The 20250-nt window shown below is 37.4% G+C and overlaps 1 protein-coding gene across 3 annotated transcripts in view; it reads right to left on the bottom strand.

The window, feature by feature from the left end:
- The window catches only part of NELL1 (neural EGFL like 1), a gene marked incomplete at its 5' end in the record, with an annotated part of 865989 nt that overhangs the window by 18280 nt on the left and 827459 nt on the right, over nucleotides 1-20250 (bottom strand). For all 3 annotated transcript variants that reach the window (XM_081280547.1, XM_081280546.1, XM_081280545.1), the window contains one exon: nucleotides 2406-2599. In XM_081280547.1, coding sequence (XP_081136673.1) covers nucleotides 2406-2599 — 194 coding nt within the window. The remainder of the gene's footprint in view (nucleotides 1-2405; nucleotides 2600-20250) is intronic.

Genomic DNA, 20250 nt, shown 5'->3' with positions numbered 1-20250 from the left:
ACAAACAAAAAAATTATAATGATAATAAAAAATGGAAATTGAAGTTTAAAAATAATAGTAATAATAATAGAATAAAAAGAATTAAAAAAAATTGAAACCATTAATAAGAAAGTTAAAGAACAACAACAACATCAACTACAAAAAGTGAGAATAAAAAAAAAGTAAAAAAAATACTAATAATAATCCTTAAAAAAAAAAATAATAATAAATGCAGTCATAGAGCTCGATTAACTTCTCTTCCAGTAGGTGGAGCTATGTCCACTGGGCCAGGCTTCTCCTCTTGATAGGTGGGAACCAATCACTGTGCCTCAGCTCTTCTTCCCAGACTGTGCGGGTCTCCAGTCCTGAGTGCCTAGGTCCTTCTCTTGTGGTTCCTCAATCCAGGCCCCACTCACCTGTGACGCTTACCACATTACTGGCTACACGCCGGGTCTGCTGTTCCTGGGAGCCCTGTTTTCATAGGTGCCTGGGCACACCCTTTCTGTTTGCCTCCCTCGGACCCTAAGTTTGTAGGGCTTGGGGCTGAGGACCCCCAGCGAATTTGTTTGCCCTCAGGTAGCAACTCCCCTGGTAGCTGGTGCAAGGGACCTCTGTTGTCAGCCCTGGTGGGAGCGATAGTCGGGGGTTCTGCGCCGCTAGTCCCACGTCACTCCTGATTCCCTGGGTCTGGCTATGGTGCTCAGTTGGCTTTTACCTCTGTGAGATCAGGTGAGCTGAGTAGTTATTTCAGCGGGATCGTTAGTGCTGAGTCTCAAGAAGCAGGCGATCTGAGGCTTAAATGCAGTAGATTCGTGCTCAGTGTGTGTTTTCTGAGGGGCCCAAAGTGTACGCCCTAGCTCCATGTCAGCTCAGCATTGCCTAGTGATCCTGAGCAAATAGGCTTTAGATAATTTACAGCTCCCTATGCCCGTGCAGTTGAAGAGGTCAGAGACTTGATCTCTCCGCGCCTGCTGCCATGTTAGACCTCCTCAATGATATTCATGTTACCCTCACAGTTTCCTGGCATAAGCAAGATCTTGGGGTTATACAAACTGCTGCTTCTGTTTCCAGTCCAGTTTTCTAGAACTGAAACCCTGCTGCCATCTCCTCCACCTCTGGGCTGCGCTCTTGGGCGCCGCGCTTGTCCGCGACCTTAGCAGCGCCACCGCGGCCTCCGCTGTTCCTCGGCCCGGTGCCTAGCATCCAGGGCCCAAGCGGCTGCCGCCGCGCCTCTCCAGCCCCGGAGCACAGGTCCCCTTGCAGGGGGGTGCCGAACGACCCCAGAGCAGGCTCTGCCCCAAGGTGCAGCAGGGAACAGGCGACTGAGGCGCTTGAGGCCGTGGTCCACCCTTCGGAGGACAGGGCTCGGCACGCAGCCCAGTTCCAGTCTCTAGATGCGGCAGCTGGACCGTGTAGACAGGGCCATCAAGACAGCATGCAGAAAGCAAATGGCGGCTCCTGCGGAGTGGATTTTCGGCCCCGAAAAAGGGCAGGGTGTACTGAGCTTTCTTTGCCTCAGGTACTTACAATCCACTGCTGATTACCCATTCAGCTTCTCTGCCAGGAGTGAAGTCTAGACCTAACTTTTAAAGAGGCAACTAAGCAAGTAATTTCTCTTGGTTACCATGCCCATAAAGCCCAAGATTAATTAGTCTCACCCGAATAGGCACAGAAATACAAGCAAGAACTACAGTAGTATAATAACAAAGGAAAATAAATATGTGCGATTCACAAAGAAGAAGTAAAGAACAAGAAAATCAAACACTTTAATAGGCCCATTTTGCAAAGCATAAAGTAAAAACCACATGATGACAGAATTTTATTTTCATAAGCATTAAAACTCCCTTCCAAACAACTTACTGTAATAAATAGTCCAGCACTGAAAATTATAAAGAAGACATCAATTACTAAGGGGCCACGCACTATCACTATAATGTGTTTGGAATGGAAGTCCACCTGTCTCTGACCACAAGGCGGCAAGTCTGTGAGCCTTGAATTTTGACTGATGTTACCACAAAAATGAGCAGGTTCACACAGGAGATGGTTGCAGACAAAGAGTTGTTTTAATCAGCAAGTTTCTGTAAGTGTAGGTGGAGTGCTCATTAAACCTCTCACCCAACAACCTTAAAGGACCTGCAGGCTCTCAGTGGAGGATCAACATTGACTTCCCTGCCCCCTGCTACCCCTTTGTGCAGTCTCTTCTCAACTCTACACCTCACTTTTCACCAAGAGACAAACCAATTCACAGGAGATTTGCCTGCCCTTCAGCATCCTCATTAGTTGTATTGTGGATTAGAACAGGAGAAGCCTTTTCAGGAGCCACAGGAGAGCCACAGGTCAACAGCCAGTGGGAGAGCTGTGAGGAGGCAGAGGTGAAGGGGAAGGTAGAGAACAATGACAATTCTGCTACAGCACATCAGCCTCACCTTGCAGGAACAGACAGAACACCTGTCTTCTTTCAGGGTCCACACCTGTCCATTGTGCTTCAGCCCTCCCTCATGGGGGCAGTCACCAGAGCAGGAGGGTCCAGAGGGACAGAGGCAGTCAAAGCCCCCCGCCAAGTTAATGCAGGCAGAATCATTCCAACAGGTGTGAGTTCTTAAGGCACATTCATCAATGTCTGCAAAAAATAAAACATGGAACTTGAGAATCTCAGAAAATAACAACAATGTGCAAAAACATTAACTACAATTATTGAGCATTTACCTGTGCTAGATCGGTAACATGTATTATCTCATTTACTCTGCAAAGCAGCTCCCTGTGGAAGGATCTGTTCTTGTCCCTATTCTGCAAATAATAGAGCTGAGGTTCTTAGAGTTAAATTACGCATCTGCTGTCATACAGTTAGGAAGTGGCTGGTCTGAGACCCAAACTTACAGGCGCTTGATTCCAATTACCAATATATCCAGTAGCAGCTATGAACTGCCTTTAGGATATGTTCAAGAACTCATCTATCCAGTGGCCATAAACACTGTTAATTCATTAGCTGTAGATACACCCCATGGAGACCTAAGTCTTTTAGAAAATGAGTGCATAGATAAGCCACTGAGTAGGAACAAGTGAGCAATTAGGGCAACCTGTCCCAATTAGATTGCCCCAAGATCCTGAAGTCAAGGCTAAAAGAAGTGGTAATAATTCTTAGCAGGTATCTTATCTGATCAAATGCTTTCATTCTAATGGCCAGCTGTACTTGTGCTCCCCTTAAAAAAAATATCATAGTTACAGTAGGGCATGGTGTGGATGCTGATAAAAGACACATATATATGGTGCTGTTTTAACTGAAAGCCAAAGGTTGAAGGAAAACATAAATCCAGTCAGTCCATTCTGACCGTTAAAGCTTGAGTGACCCTAACATCATCTCAGCCACGTACATACCTGTCCAGCCCTGGCTTGTACTGCTTCCAAGCAGTCAATACATTACCTCACAAGGCAGAAGATTCCACCTTTGAAGACTTAAGAAAAAAAAAGAAATGTCTACCTTCATTTGAGATAAAATAGATTACCCAGTAACTTCTACTCGTTGAAGTTACAGAAGTACTCATGGGTGACTATTGATAAAATACTAATTTCTGGACTTGATACCTGTAGACTGGTAGAATATTACAATAATAACTTATTCTACATCCTAAAGTTTATCTTCAATTATGTGTAAAGTTATATAAGCATTTGGTTAAGGATAGTGGAACAGAACCTAAAAAAAAAATCAGTAGTGGTATGTTCCACAAAAGTTCACAGAGTCGTTTCTGGCATAATATCAATTTTGCCAGAATTACGATACATATATGTCTATACATACACACATATAACATAAAACTATGTGAGCATATATAGTCTCACAGCTTTTCAAAGTTATTTTTCATAAGTTATACTATAAGATCATAAGACAAATAGTTATCATCATTTCACAAGGGCAAACTGAGGTACAGAGAGGTTAACTGGTCGTACAGTTAGCACACATTAGAACAGGGATTGTATCCTGGGCCTAGTTAATGAACAGTGATTCTATCTTTGAAGAATATGGCAATGGTCCCAAATTATGATGCCTGGATTCTAAATCAACCACAGTCAGGCATCCCTCTCCTCTTCCCCACTCAGGGTCACTGGTCATGTCCATTCCATTTTGAATGCACTTAACATATGATGCTCCTTTCTAGTTGTCTCACTCATCTCCTCATTATTCTTCTCCAATTCTAATTCTTCCAAACTGAAATTAGCATTGAATGAAGAAATCAGGGGACTCATGTTTGAAACCAAGCACTTCCTTTTAATTCAGTGTTTGCCATGTCCAATTCACCTTACACATCACAAGACTAAGCTCTAGGACACATCATTTAGCCTATCTAATCCTCCTTTATCATCTACGTGTATGATATTACCCAATCCACAGTCTCTTGAACATTACAATATGGATAATATAATAAGGTCAATTACATGGTTTCTTGATTTAATAAAGGTAAACATTAAAGACCAAGTTCAAGCCCCACCTTCTCAGATAATCATCTGCTAATATGATGCCAATTTGCAATAATCACTAACCTCTTTTGAACTCTAATTGTAATAACAGTTGGTAGAATATGGCTTAGCATTCAGGCACATGCTATTTTGGAACAACACTAAATGCACACATTTCCATTATTCTTACTCCTAAGTTTTGCTGAAAGAAACTTAATTACAAATATGCAGCTTTATATTTCTATGATTATATTTATAACCTAGTTTGCATATCTAGGAACATCTATAGATAGATAGAAGGATGATTGGATAGAGAGAGAGATAGATGTGCCATTATGTAGGAAATAAAATAATAAAATGCAGGTTTCTTCAAGCTGTTGGTTACAATCCTCATATTCATTACTGAGAGACTTAGCATTAGCCTTCAATTCACCCTCCAGCCAGTTGTCATTCTAATATACTGATTTTTTATTGTAGGCACAGTGGAAATATTTGTAGACTTGTATAAGTACCAATGCTCTAACTTACCACCCCTAGGAACAGATTTAATTGATATAAAGTAGGATCCAGATATCTGGGCTCTGTTCAGCCAGGTGAGAGCCACTGATCTCAATATCTTCCATAGGACAGTGGCAGTTAAAAAGCAGGCTGTCTGTGTCACTCCTCTGCTCACCACCTTTCAGTATTTCTCCAGTGCTTATAATAGACAATTCAAGCTATCAGCATTTCATGTAAACCCTGAAAACTTCAATTGTTATCTTCTTTCCTTCCTTCTTTTATTCAAAAGCAATAAATACAAATTTTTAGTTAGGCGAAATAAGTTCAAGATCTATTGTGCAACATGGTGACTGCAGTTAATGGTTAACAATGTAATGTATTCTTGAAAATTACTGAGAGTACAATTTGTGTTCCCACAATGAAAAGGAAGTATGTGAAGTAATGCATAAATTAACTTAAATTTGCTATTTCACAATGAATATTTATTTCAAAATATCATGTTGTATACCATAAACATGTAATTTTTGCACATCCGTGTGTATGGATTTATATATATCAATGGAAGATCACAAACAGACCATTCTATTTCTGTGTTTGTGTCTTGGAACATATATTTTCTCTACTTTTTAATAATCTCTATAGAATGAGGTGAGGTATGAATAAGTTAATTGAGAAGTACTTTCTTTACTCTGTTAGCTTCAATCCTACACAGTCTTCAAAAGCCAGATTTACAGATTAACCATCACCATCCCTCATTCTGCTAGACAGCCAATATAGACTTTGATTTCTATGTACTTTATACACAATTCCATAGTAAGGGTCAACTCTAAAGAGTTACATATTTAATACGTCCATCTCCATAGACAGTGAGATCATTGAGGGTAAGGACTACATTTCATTTCTCTTTCTTTTCCCAGTGCCACAATAATAACAAAATAACAACAACAACAACAACATAAAATACTGTGGATGGTCAGTATATTCATTTAACTGAATTAACCAAATCCAGGAAATTAGTACTATTATAAAGCCCACTGTACTGAAATCTGGTCTTTAGAATATTCAATGAGCACAAGGCATAAGCAAAGCCTACTCTTTAGAGGAATCATTTTATTATTAAGTTCTCATCTGTGAAAGCTCTTTGGGTCTAGTTTAAAGTAGCATAATACAGCAAAATAGTAATACACTGAGATAGGAAGACAACTCCCATCCCCAGGAAAAAGCACTCCATTTTCCTGTCAAATGTTTGAGAATATGAGCAGGTGAAAACCCATTAACAAATCACTCCAAAAATATTCTGGACATTCAATTTCAGCCAATCCACTACCAGTGCCTACAAAAGGATCTATACTGTATGATCTCCTCTGAAATAATCTCCAAGTTATCAATTAATGCAAAGTATAATATGCTTTTCAAATATTTGGTTATTTTGCATTTACAAAGTTGCAAACATATTGGCAGTGTATTCCTCTTGTAGATTAAAAAAAATGAGCATAAAGACAAATGTACCTAGCATGCATAATAAACATAGGGTGCAAAAGCAGGATTTGCTTTCACCTCTCCAGAATGAAAGAGTTTCACAGTTGAATATAGGACCATATTGCCTACGGAGTTCCATGTAATTGCTTTACTTATGACACAGAAATCTAATTCTGCTTCCATGCAATTTAACAGATTTATGGAAAGCCAGATGTTAGCAATTATGGAAACTGACATTATTCATATTCTTGGTAATACAGACCTGTTTGCTCTGCACAAAGCCAACTTAATCTATTATACATATCCCAAGGCATCCAAAAGGAAGAGGCGCCCTATTTACATATTGCAACTGTTGTTCTCTGCTGAGCAAACACAAAGATATTCACCCATACGACTTACCCAAATCATCAGACAGGCCTCCCAATGACAAAGAGGCAATGAAACAAAAATCAGGCAAAATATTTTGCACTCAAATCTACAATCATTACAATGTGCTTTTTTTTTTCTTATTGTAAATAATGGCTTCCTGTGAGTTCCTTGTGTTTATCCTTATACATTCAGTACTTAAATGTCCCATGTTCAAATGAGACTTTTTTCAATAAGATTCCATGGCGTAGCTTGTGTTAGAACTAATTTCCTTGCATTGACATTTTCACAGTTTCTGAAAGCTGTTATTATTGTACTCAATTTTGCTTTTGAAAAAAAAAAATGTCTATTGTGCCTAGTCAATCTGCTTTCTTCGTTGATTTGAGGTTCTTAGGTTACTTGTGCATGTAAGAAAATATAATTCAGAGATGTTTATATCAGAGGCAATCAAACTAGTCCCAACCTAGCCCCAAACAATTTTCCTACCCTTCAAGAAAAATGGCTTTGCAGAAGTTTTAATAGCATACATAGCAACTGTAGTTATACCTGCCTCAGGGACTGAAACTTCTACAGGTTGATTTCAGAGATAAAGGGAAACATTTTTCCCCCAAGGGTTTGGTAGCAGTTAGGTCAAAGAAGTGAACTTTCTCATTACTGCATATTCCTCTTTCTTGAATATCTTTCACAGCACAGTCTTATTTTCAAACTCAAAACAGGTGATGTGTCAGAAAACAAAATTTAACCTGGGGTTTGAATATCCAGCTGTGTGTGCATTCTGACTTGAAATCATTAGTAGACATTAGTGGCTCAGAAATGAGAACAGAGCTTGGGGGTTTATTAGTGATAGACAACATGGAGCACAGATGCCTTTCCGATAGCTAAAGCAGTATTGCTGTTTTTCAAATGGCAGAGAAAAAAAAAACATGTGAAAAGGTATATACACTGCATCAACAAAGTGAAATAAACAAGTAGAGAAACCTTAAGTGTAATGTTATTTGCAAAATAAAAGGCTTAAGAAATATTAAGCTGCACAGTAATTTTTAGGACTAAAATAGGAATCCATAGCCTCGCTCTGCTGTGTTGGTCATACCACACTTAGGATATTTCTCTGAGAACACAGACTATTGTAAATAAGGTTGACACACTTAGGACATATCAGAAGAGTTTAGCCAGCATGTTGAGGGGTTCAGATCATCTCACTTTAATAGAATATGATTCAGTTTCAAAAAGCAAAGAATGAAAGAAAAGTGAGGTATAGCTTCATCTTTTTGAAATGCTGTTATATATCACATAGGAAGAGTTTCCAATGTGCCTCCAGAATTAAATCTTTAGTTTCAAATCCAGCTCCCAAACATTCTTGAGTCAGAATGACACCCTTTACTATGGCATTCCTCTTATTGTTCAGTATACAGTTTTGATGTTCTGCAGTGAATCTCCCCCTTTAACTGAGCAAATCTCTTTTTAAATAAAGGAGGAAAGATACTCTTTGGTTCTGCATCTGGTCTGGCTCCAGATCTTATGTCCTGGTATCTACAACTAGCAGCTGAGTTCATTTATTCATCTCTACTCCTCCTGAATATGTGCAAGCTCCCATGTGACACTGTCTTTAAAGCCTACATTCTAAAGTTTCTCATGACTGAGAGTTCACGCAACTATCACCCTTGCCTAACAAATAACAAAACGAACGTTGTTACTGATTATCTCAATCATAAGCTCTCTCCTCCCCTGTTCTGGGATATACTATTTCCTTTTCACCCTCTTACCTACTAATTCACCTAGTCACTAGTGGTCATCAATAATTTTACTAAATCTCCATATATTTATTGATCATATATTTTATATCAGACATGCTACTAAGGACTGGAGATAAAATGGAGAAAAAAAACAACATATTCCTAGAAGTATGGAATTTATGTTCTCCCATTTTTAAACTATTAATATTTTCTAAGTTTCCATCTTTAATCCTTTATTTCTTTTTCTCCTCAGTTGAGCAGTATTGCACATCAATTAAAAGCTAAAGCTTTGGAATCCAGCAGCTGTTGGCACTAGTTAATGTGGCATACAGCCCCAAGTCTGTGACTGAGGTGGTTTCTGTGATAGGTGATTTTCAATAATAAAGTCAAGAAAGTTCCAGGCACACAGGGACATGTAAATCAACTACGTTTTGGTCCAAAATCTGAAATGTATTAGCTTTATATCTTTGGAAAATCTGCCTAATATCTCTGACCTTTAGTTTCATCATTTGAAAAATGTAGATAAAAATATACTCCATGGGCAGGGCTTGAAGCTTAATAGGAAATTGCTTGCCTTGTGTGCAAAAGGCCATAGCTTCAATCCCTAGCATGACCAAAATTAAATAAACTTGTAGGTATGTACACACACACACACACACACACACACACACACACACACACATTCTTTTTAATTTGGTAATTTGGACAGATAAAATAAAAAGGTATTATACAATAATTCTTCAAAAAAAAGATTAGCTTTAACTGCCATTATTATTGCTTTTCCTATTGTTTCTAATTTTTTCTTCCACTCTCATTTTTCTATATGTTTTTTTCCCATGAACTCTACTCTCTCATCTCGAGGATAACTCAAACCTGAACCCCAATTCTGATTTCTTATTATGCAGCCAGCCCATACCACCATCTGTTTGCCAAGAATTTCCATATAAATTATGAATTCTCACACAAATTCACATGGTTTTGACCAGCACATTGGCCAGCAAATTCTAGAAATATTAATACTAAAAGTTCTCTGAGATTTAATCTATAAATCAGATGTTAAAGTATGTCAATCAGCTTTTTGTTGCTGTGACCAAAATACCTAACGAGAACAAGTTAGAAGGGTAAAAGTTTATTTTGGGTTCACAGTTGCTGTTCATGGTTGGCCAGCTTTGGGGTCTAAGATGAGGTAGAACATTGTGGTGGAAAGGTGTGGTAGAGAAGACTTGCTGAGCTCATGACATGTGAGAGCAAGGGATCAGAGACAAGATATAATCCCCAATGGCATGCTCCCGGAGACCTATTTTCTCTAGCCATGCTGCATCTACCTACAGTTACCACTCAGTACTCCATTAAAATTATTATTCCATTCAATGAATTAATCCACTGGTGAAGTTAATCATAATCGAATCATTTCACCTCTGAATATTTGTGCATTGTCTAACTCATGAGATTATTTTGGGGGGGGGGGTGGGGGGAGTACCTCATATCCAAGCTATAACATAAGGTTAAAAGAATAATGTTGAAAGGACTTAATTTTCTAACACTCCATAAACTTGCCTTGGTCACTGACTACATTTTATTTACAGGACACACAAATTTGCATGTTTTTACTGCAGAAGGAGAAAACAGTTCCTTCCAGGTAGAAAAACAAGAGCAGAATGAGGGTGAAGAAGCCTTCTAAATTAACCACCTTGGTTTACTTTCTGCTGTAAAAAATCATACTTCTGTACCTAGTGATTAAATCTGCTTAAAATCAATACAATTCTGACCAGTGGAGAGGATAAATAGAAAATCTATAAATATTGAAATACTTGCTACCTAAAGAGAATTTTACTGTGCACAGAAGCTTCAAGTATTGATGACAACCACCTTAGATTTATATGTTTTATATATCTGCTTATGAGTAGAAAGGTGAGATGTATTATAGCTGCAGTCTACTGAATGCCTAATACCTGGCCATGCATGTTCTACTATTATAGTTGCTATTTTGTTTAGTCTCTTTAACAAAATTTCATTCTTTGCTGGAAAGAATTACTCCTTTCTGCACCTTGACTTTACATTGCTTATATCTCCTTTATGTCACTGTGTACACTTAGCTCTGAATATTCTTTTCTATCTTCTTTATCTTTTCAGATTTGTAAAATTCTGGTCTTATTTCTCCTTGTGTCTGTCATAGTAGCTTTTCTAGTGTCTTTCACCTACTAAGAAATGCATAAACTTTTGATAAATTTGAATTTTTCTGAGTTGTGATAGAAAGGAGCCCTTGCCTTTCTTGGGTGGCCTGTTTTCTTTCTGGCAAATATAGGAGTTTCATTAAAGATTTCCTAAGATCTTGTCCTTTTCCAACTTCATATGATTACTTTTCACCTCTGTAGGGCTCAGCTTGTAATTCAGGGTTAGAACATGAGTAGAGTGATAGATGAAGAACAAGATAGAAGTAAAGCTTCTAGAAAAGTTTCACTTGGACAAAAGCTTTGGACAAAAAAAAAATAAAAATGAAAATTTGTTAGAATTAAACAGTTTTCTTGGATATTCAATATTTATTGAACTATCTCTGATGTCCCTTACTGAGTATTTTCAATCAAGTGCTAAATAAAAAAGGAGAAGCATTGTTTTCCTGTCCACTTGAAGCTTTGACAAGGTAATCTTTGGTAACAGATATGCATGGGGGAACCCAGCCAGGGTGAAATCCAAAGCCAGCTTCCTTACTTTGACAAATCATTCTTTCAAGCAAGTTGTCAGAGGAGAAATTATTTCTTATCCTTATGTGCCATTGAAAGGTCTCAAAGAGGCTACTAAGTAATTTTATTTACTACAAGAAAAGTCCTGCAATATACACAGAAGGCAAAGGGCAGAAAACATTGTCAGTGGTGCAATTCTAACACCAGGTCTCAATCTAAATAACAGATTTAGATGACAGCAGCTGAAATTCACCACTTCCATGCCTAGCTGTCTCCTTTTACCACTCTGCTTATTGTGGTCCCTAGCTTCTTGGAGTTAGTCAGGACTCTCCCCTAAACTTTACCCTAGTGGAACATTTAGGGCATTGATCAAGGACAATAATTCAGACAGCCATGCCAAGAGGGGCACTGTCTGCTGAGAAGACTAAGAAGCTATCTCCTGTTGTCTTTCCTTAGAGAATATTTCATCTCTTAGATCTGTTACCTCTATTCATTTCTCTTTTCCTGTAGAACTCTAATCAACCAATTTGGTCAAAACAGCTTGGGCTGCCTAATATTTTGAAAGGGGTCTTGAAGATATCTACTTCTGGGAAGATCTAGAAAGATTCTGCAGGGGAAAAGGAAAAAAACATAGGACACTTGAGCCCACTCTGCTCTAGACTTGTGGGAGACAAGTTCTCTTTATTTTGAACATCTTTTTTTTGTGTGTGTTTGTGACCGTAAGGAAAGGTAAAAACATATGGGCCCAAACCAAGTTTGTTTCAAAGGAAAAGTAAACAAAGCCACAGACAAATATTCCATCCATGACCAAATAATGTTTCAGACTCCTCTAAGCAGACTTAAATAAATGATTCTGTCTACCTGACCCAACAAAACCCCATTAAAAAAAAAGACTTGAACAAACATTAGACTAATTCTAACAGCTCAAGGCCACATCCCTAGTATGACAACTCCAAATCCCTTAAATACCTGCCTGGGAAAACTCAAGACCATCAGAATTTATTGTTTGTTCTAGCCAACATCTTGTATCTCATTGTCTTTGAGGAAGTAGGAGTCTAGCTTCTGTAGATGCCAATTAACAAACCCAAATAGGATTTAATGCCCTCCTTCTTCCAGTTTTTTTTTTTTTGCAAATTCCACTTCCCTGACTCCTTCCTACTCTCTTATTCTCTCTTTAAATCATTCAGTCACCTTCTGCATACTCTGAAGTTTACACAGTGCCCTCTTCATGATTTCAGTAGTTTATTACTAATTAAAATACGCTCGTACCTCTTTAACTAGTGTCCAGCTTTGTTTATCTTCAATATCACTTTGTTTATCTTTACTACTGCCAGCATCTTTAATTCCACTCAGGCTGCTAGCATATAAACAAAAGGAATCTTGCCTTTCACATAAGGTCCAGCCCAGCTCATCAGGGTAAGTTGTGGACAGAGGACAGTGTCTCCATTAGTAACAAAACCAAATACTCTGAGAGTTTCTGAGTTAATTCATTTGTCAGTCAATATTTATTGAGCATATATGATATGCCAAACACTACTTGTAGGCACCAGAGATATGATAACAAATAAAACTGACAAAATTCCTATTCTTACAATGCAAGGTTGTATCACGGGGGCGGGGGGAGGGCAGGATTTGCAGGTAGTTTGATATCCTGCCTATACAAGGTACTTTTTATTGAGTTAAAAATTAACACATCTTTATGAAGTAGAGATTTCTCTTTTTATTATGTATAACAATAATTTACTAAACTCATACATACTAAATAGAATTTTCAAAATACTTTAAAAGTCATCCTAGTTTTTCCTTCCAAAAAACTTAGGATGTCAACATCACCATCATCTTCACTTAACACACAACTAAACTGAGGGTCAATTAAATAATCATTGCTTCTCAAACATTTCTACCAAGGTAATCTCCATGGTAGAAAAGAGGCAATTCTCATTTCTAGGAATCCTAGACACACATAAGGGGAATAGCATGAATATAAAATTTAATTGAAGTTTAAGTTTTCTTTTTTAAAAATAGGTGTGCCTTCTAGTCAATATTTAAGTTGGATTGTATTCATAGAAATAATTTTTCCCTCAAACTATTAGGAAGATTTCTCTCCTGGATTTATATACTCTTGGATGTAGCACAAGATTTTCAGCTCTACTTGGACTCCAGTAAAACAGGTATAAGAATAGGTAATACAGGGGGAGGCCCTGTATTGCCTCACCTGCAGCTGAGGCCCATGTAACTAGTAAGTTCCTGATACCGAACACAAAGGTCAGTGTGCCAGTTTCAAGTCAGGCTTATCCCATCTCATGGCACAATGTCTAGTTCCTACTTCTGTAGAAAGCAAATACAAGAACATTATGCAAAGAACAAAAAGTAAATCCCCAACACTTCACCCAACACACCGATTCTCTAAATATTGACTGGTAATTAATATATATAAAAGGCAGTAATTAAATGATGAAGTCAAGGTTCCTATCCTAAAAACATTACAATTAATTCAGCAGATAAAATCCTCACCATTTATCCCATAACGATATTTAACTCATTCTTGAACATTTGTCCTACCAGAACCATTAAAATAACATCTTACTGTTTTCTCTGCCTAGGTCTCTTCTTCAAAGAGCAGCTAGATTGATATTCTGATCATATCACTCTTATCTTCACATTACTTTTTAGCAGAAAAATAAACCAGTTCATATTTTCTAAGATTATAGATCGAGGAATTGGTAGAAACTTATATTTGAATACATACCTTACTTTGAATACTTACCTTACTGGGTGATGTATATCCCTAGGCAAATTGATTTAGTAAGTCATTTTCCTAAGTTCTCAGCTGGGAAATTATTATTATGTGGCAATGAGAAAATTCAGACCACTCTGTTATACCATTTACCTATAAAGTAGGAACTCATACTAAACTTGAATGGTGGTTGTTGTAATCCTAGTACAAAATCTAACACTTAGTAGGATAATGACCATGTTCAATAGGTGACTGCATCTGAGGGCTTTATTTTTTCCTAAGAAAGACACTGTAAGCAAAAGGAAAAGTAGCAGTGAAATGGCCCAGGTGCAGAAAGCCACACTGAAACACTCTGAAATTTTGTGGGAAGTACTTCTATATTGTTAGAGCTATGTTTTATATTAAAACATCTTTTTCTATAAAAGTTTCACACAAGTATTTTACAACACCGAGAAACACATATAAAATAGCAATAAAAACTCAGCTTGGAACACAATAGCCTTCATAATCTGGCCTCCATTTCTATCTCTGAACCCATCATTCCCCACCTTTAACAAATCTGTACACCAGATCCTTTTTCTACATTGGACATCTTATCAGACAGATCACAACAACTGTGTTTGAACACAATTAGATCCCTTTTGTGACTTCATCTCTAGTCAGACTGCAGTCACTCTCGGCAATATTTCTCTTAATATGTATTTTGCCTGGAAACATTCCTTCTCATTCTTTTTATTGTTCCAGTGAAAACACATTGTCTGTAAAAGATTCCTATATACATTACCACCCCCAAATGCCCCAAAGCCAAGAGCTATCCACATTTCCTCAGAGCCTCCTATTTTATCTATTATGTGTCTAGCTGAACCATGACATAGTCTCCCCAACCTCTGCCCACCTACTTTCTCCCTCTTCCAGTCTGCAAAGACTCTGTCTTATTCCTCTCCATATGCCTAAGACTTAGCATGGGAATCTGCACAGACCAGGCTCACTCAACAAATGCACGTTGAGTAAGTGATTGGTGATTTATGCCAGCAGCAGTTTATTTGATTTGAGTACTACAGTTTAAAATTCTCTGCTCATAAACCCACAGGTAAATATCTCACAGCAGCATGAGTAACCTCAGACTAAAACAAACAATTCAATATTCATCTCGAAGAAGTTGTAGATGCTGATCTCTGAATAGCAGCTTAGACAGGATCTTTGTCTCTAATACATCCAAGCCAGAAATTTCTATAATGAAACAATTGCTCAAACTGAGCCTCAAGAGGCAGGAAACTGACAACTACATGGATTTCAATACCAAGGAACAACTCAGAAATTGAGAGAAGAAGGCCAATGAATACACTGGAGACTGAATTCTAAGTCCCCAGGCAGAAAGTGCTGAGAAGTTAAATCACAATGGCGACTGGGAAGATCCAGGCTGGATCTTGTTATTTTAATAGTGGTGCTTATGTTGCTGAGGGTCAGTATCATTCTAAGATCCCAGGAAAAGATAGCATTCCACTTCCCCCAAAGGATGGAGGCACACAAACACACTGGTTTCAGAGCGTTCATAGGTACTTCCAAGGATTTCAATAAAACCTGAGACAGTGGTTTTCAGACCTGCATAAACATCAGAATTAACCAAAGGGGGCTCATTAAAACACTAATCACTGGGTCCTGCCCCTGCCCCCAGTTGAAGATTCAGTAGGTCTGCAGTGAAATAGAAAATATGTCTTTCTAGCAAGTTCTCTGGTGAAAATTAGGTAGTACTTATTTAAGCCTCACAGTCCTAGAACCAAGACCCTAAGCCACATGGAGAACTGTATTCACAGGAAATAAGATGATTTTAAGAAGCCATATTTCGTAGAAATGCCCACTTATTCCATTGTCACACTGTAGACAGAAGAAGGAAAAAGGAGCCATTTAAAAGTGTGGCATTAAATGAAAAAGCTTCTGGAGAACAAAGGAAATAATTAACTGCATAAAGAATAAGATGACAGGAGGGGAGAAAATCTTTGCCAGCTATTTTTTTTTCAATAGAGGATTAATATCCAGAATACATAAAGTACTCAACACACACACACACACACACACACACACACACACACTTCAATAAATTGGCAAATGAATTAAATGGGCACTTCTCAGAAGAAAAAAGTACAAATGGCCAACAATCACATGGAAAAAATGTTCAACATATTTAGCTGTCAGGGAAATGAAAAATAAATTTACAATGAGATTCCATTGTACTCCAGTCAGAATGGCAGTCATCAAGAATACAAATAACAACACATGCTTGCCAGGATGAGGGGGGATAGAAACTCTTATACACTGTTTGTGGGAATATAGATGAATAGAGCCGCTGTAAAAATTAGCATGGATATTCCTCAAAAAACTAATGGAACTAAATCTTATCTAGCTGTACCACTCCTAGGTATTAATCCCAAAGAAATGAAGTCAGCAAACTTTAGAAAAGTCATTCATTCCCATGTTTATAGCAGCACAATTCACAAAAGTGACATTATGGAATTAACCTAGGTGTATGTCAATGGAGATGGATAAAGAAAATTTGGTATATGTACACAATGGAATTTTATTCAGGCATAAAGAATAATGAAATTATGCCATTTTTTCAGAAAAATAGATGGAGTTGGAGGGCACAGTGTTAAGGGAAACAACCCTGACTCAGGAAGATAAGTGTTGTGTGTTTTCCCTCATGGTAGAGGTAGAGGGAGGAAATGAGAATGTGTGTGTGTGTGTGTGTGTGTGTGTGTGTGTGTGTGAGAGAGAGAGAAAGAGAGAGAGAGAGAGATCTCATGAAAATAGAAGACAGACAATTAGAATTGAGGGAGGAGAAGAGGAAGGGAGGGTGTAAAGGGAGATACTGGGGAGTAACATTGACCAAATTATGTTATATGCATGCACAAATATGCCACAATGAAATTCACTATCCTGTATAATTAATATGCAGCAATAAAAAATACAATAAAAAGTCACAATGAGTCTAACTTTAAAGGCTTATAAATAAGAGTTGCACGTTATAAACTTCAAGATCATATGGCAAAATAAAAATAAAAATAAAAAAGTGTGTCTATTGTTGCTTGTTTTCTAAAAATTCCTCATTCATCGTGAGAAACAAGATCTAAAGAAAAGCATATCCACATAGCAAAGCACATTTTTGGGGAAAAATATCAGTCTCGTTCCTGTGTCTTATCCAACTCTTATACTCCTGCATGGTCAGTGCAGGTTCCCCCTCTCCAATAAAGCCTTCCTCAAAACTCCCCCTCCAGTTCTTCCTTGTCTCTGAATTCCCACTGGGCCTATAACACAATGCAAAATTGTCAACTGGAGCCTCTGAAATATTGCATCACACATTCCTTTTATATCTAAATTTGCATCTGGATCCTAGGGGCTGCTTCTGACAGGCTGTAATCTGAGACAGAACATTATCAAGTCTCAGTTTACTATACTGGAAAGGAGAGAAAATTTTTCAATGTAAAAGAAGAGATTAGCCTGATAATATGGAAAGGAGACGAAATATCCACGCAAAAGAAAAATATGTTCGTCAAAAATATTATGACTGGGACCATTTAGCTTAGGGACAAGTCAGTTATATCCCAATAAGCCACTACAACATCACTCAATATGTAATAATTGAGTTATTTATATTTTAATGACCATATTACAAAAGAAACAGAAAAAAATAGACTTGGATTAAAATTATTTCCTCATAAAAAGGTGAAAATAATATTAAAACATATAATATATAGGGAAAAGTAGTATGCTGGATACATGTTTGCAGTTTGCTGCAAAACAGAAAAGAAACCTCTTCAGAAGCAGCTCATCATTCAATGACACTGAACAAATAAGGCTTTTTAGAAATTCCTAGAGTAGGGTATATTAATTACTGAGTTTTCAATTAGTACATTTCTACATAGTGCCAAATCCAAAAATTGTCTCAAGAGATAAGGTTTTTAAGGCCAAATAAATTTGGGACATTCATGATGCATTAGCAAAGGCTCATTTTCTGTATTTATTAAATGGAGATTATAAAGTTTGCCCCCTTAGAGAATTGTTTTGAGGATAACAAGAAATATAAAGCTCTTAAAAGTACCCAGAACATAAAACAATGACTTAAACTTAGATATTATTAATACTTATTTGTATTATTATACTTATGAAATATCTAAACCTTTCCATCCTTAAAGTCCAATGGTTCATATACGGTCTGGTATGACTGCTCTTTAATTCTGTCAAATTCTTACCTGTGTATTTTATTGATATTTGCAGTTATTTATGACCTATATCAGAAAGCTATTGGTTGTTTCATTTATGTTGATTTCTAATTTCAACTTGTAGTTTCAACTTGGAGTGCTCCCTAAGCAATAAATTTTCTGCATCTTCCATACCACCTACCTTAATGCTAAGACTACTTTGGACTATTTTTATGGATATAAAATTTATAGAATTAACCCAATATTCATGAAGAATTTTTAGTAGTTTTCTAATTCTCCTTTGCTTTAATTATTATCCATATGATCTTCACCTAGGCTACAGTTGAGGTCCCTGGCTCCCTTTATACTATGCTGTCTTGTTTTTCTGATCCCTGGCTAATCACTGCTTATAAGAAGAAAGAGTTTAAACAAAGGGAGACTGTCATTGGAAATGTACTCAACAGGGTTGTGGTTGGCTCAAGGGATAGACACAGTAATTAGCCTGAGGTCTTGCTAAAATAACTCCCAGGAACATCTGGTTCCAAAGTTCAAGTGGAAAACCACATATAGGAATCATGCACTGTTTCCACATCATTGGGTGAAGTATCTATCACAAAAATGAGGAAGTGCAATTGTCTTCCCAGAGAAGTCTCCAAAATATAGTCTATCCTTCATACTGAACAAGTCCAGGCTTACCTACATCTGACTGGACTTAAAAGGGAGCAAACTTCCGGAGGGCCTGAGGGACCCACTTCTCAACTAATTGGTTATATGCAACTCTGTGCCCACTGTAAGGCCTTTTCTGGGGTACAGTGAATCACTTCCATTCAATGTTGGAAAATACTCTTTTTTTTTCAGAGAGAGAGAGAGAGAGAGAGAGAGTGAGTTAATTTTTTTAATATTTATTTTTTAGTTTTTTGGCGGACACAACATCTTTGTTTGTATGTGGTGCTGAGGATCGAATCCAGGCTGCACACATGCCAGGAGAGCGCGCTACCACTTGAGCCACATCCACAGCACGGAAAATACTCTTAAACTCTCCATCCCATGAACTGATGACAGTGGTCCCTTTCCATATTCATTCAATACACAGGTCATCTTTCTGTCTATCTGAACCTATTAATGACATTTGACAATTTTGTGCCATGCAACTAAAGTCTTGATTCAAAAAACACACCCCCATACCCTTCATGGTGATTCAAGTTAAATGTACAAAGCTATTTAAACAGTTTCAGGATCCCGTAGCATTTGCCTTTGGGATGTCCCTTCAACTATGAGGAATTTATTACTTGGATAAAAAATCAAATCTAAAGCTCTTTGGAAACAGATATAAATTTAAAATCCAATAATATTCCACTAAATATTATCAAAGAAGGTGAGGGGATTCTGTTTAACCAAGAATACTTTATTCCTGGGTGGGTCTTATTGTTTGACAAAGAGAAAAAGCCATCATTGTTCCAAGATTGGCATCTGTGCCTCTGCCTCTTAAACTATCTTAGTTTGAAATAATCTGATTCACAAAGATTCTTTCCCCACCCTAGCATATCTGTTCCCTGAAACAAAGGAAAAGGAGTCTTTTGGTCCTGTGCAACCTTCTTTCACATTAGAATAATTTTTAATTAATCCTGATCTGGCTGCCATATAGTCATAAACATTTTAGTTACCTCTCATGGCTAGTTTATTTCCTTATTTTTCAAATAATTTATCTTAAATTTAATTTCATAATATTTAATTGCATATACATTCTCTATATATGCTCAACTAATTATCTATAAAATGTGAAGGATCAATACATGAATAAAAAAATAGATATTAGTTAAAAATATTTCTACCACCTCTTTTTTACTCTCTGTCCCATACCTATTCCTTTTCTACTCTGTATTCACATCATCAGAAGTGAAGAGAAGGTAATGACATCAGTGGACATCCAGGTGGTATTGTGATCAGGGCTGAGGTGCTATCAAACTAATTGTCAAGAATGTGTCATCTTGTCATTCCACCCATGTCCCAGCAAAAAGGCCCCAAAACATAATCCACTGGGTAAACTAAGTCCCCAGTGCTCATGTTTCAGATAGATGATTGCAACTCTCCTTCTGGACCTCACTCATTTTCTCTTGTTTCCTCTGCTT

Source organism: Spermophilus citellus (genome assembly GCF_964194105.1).
Source record: "Spermophilus citellus genome assembly, chromosome: 2".
Classification (NCBI taxonomy): Eukaryota; Metazoa; Chordata; class Mammalia; order Rodentia; family Sciuridae; genus Spermophilus; species Spermophilus citellus.
Note: the sequence above shows the minus strand (reverse complement) of the source record. Positions and strands in the feature narration are given on the sequence as shown.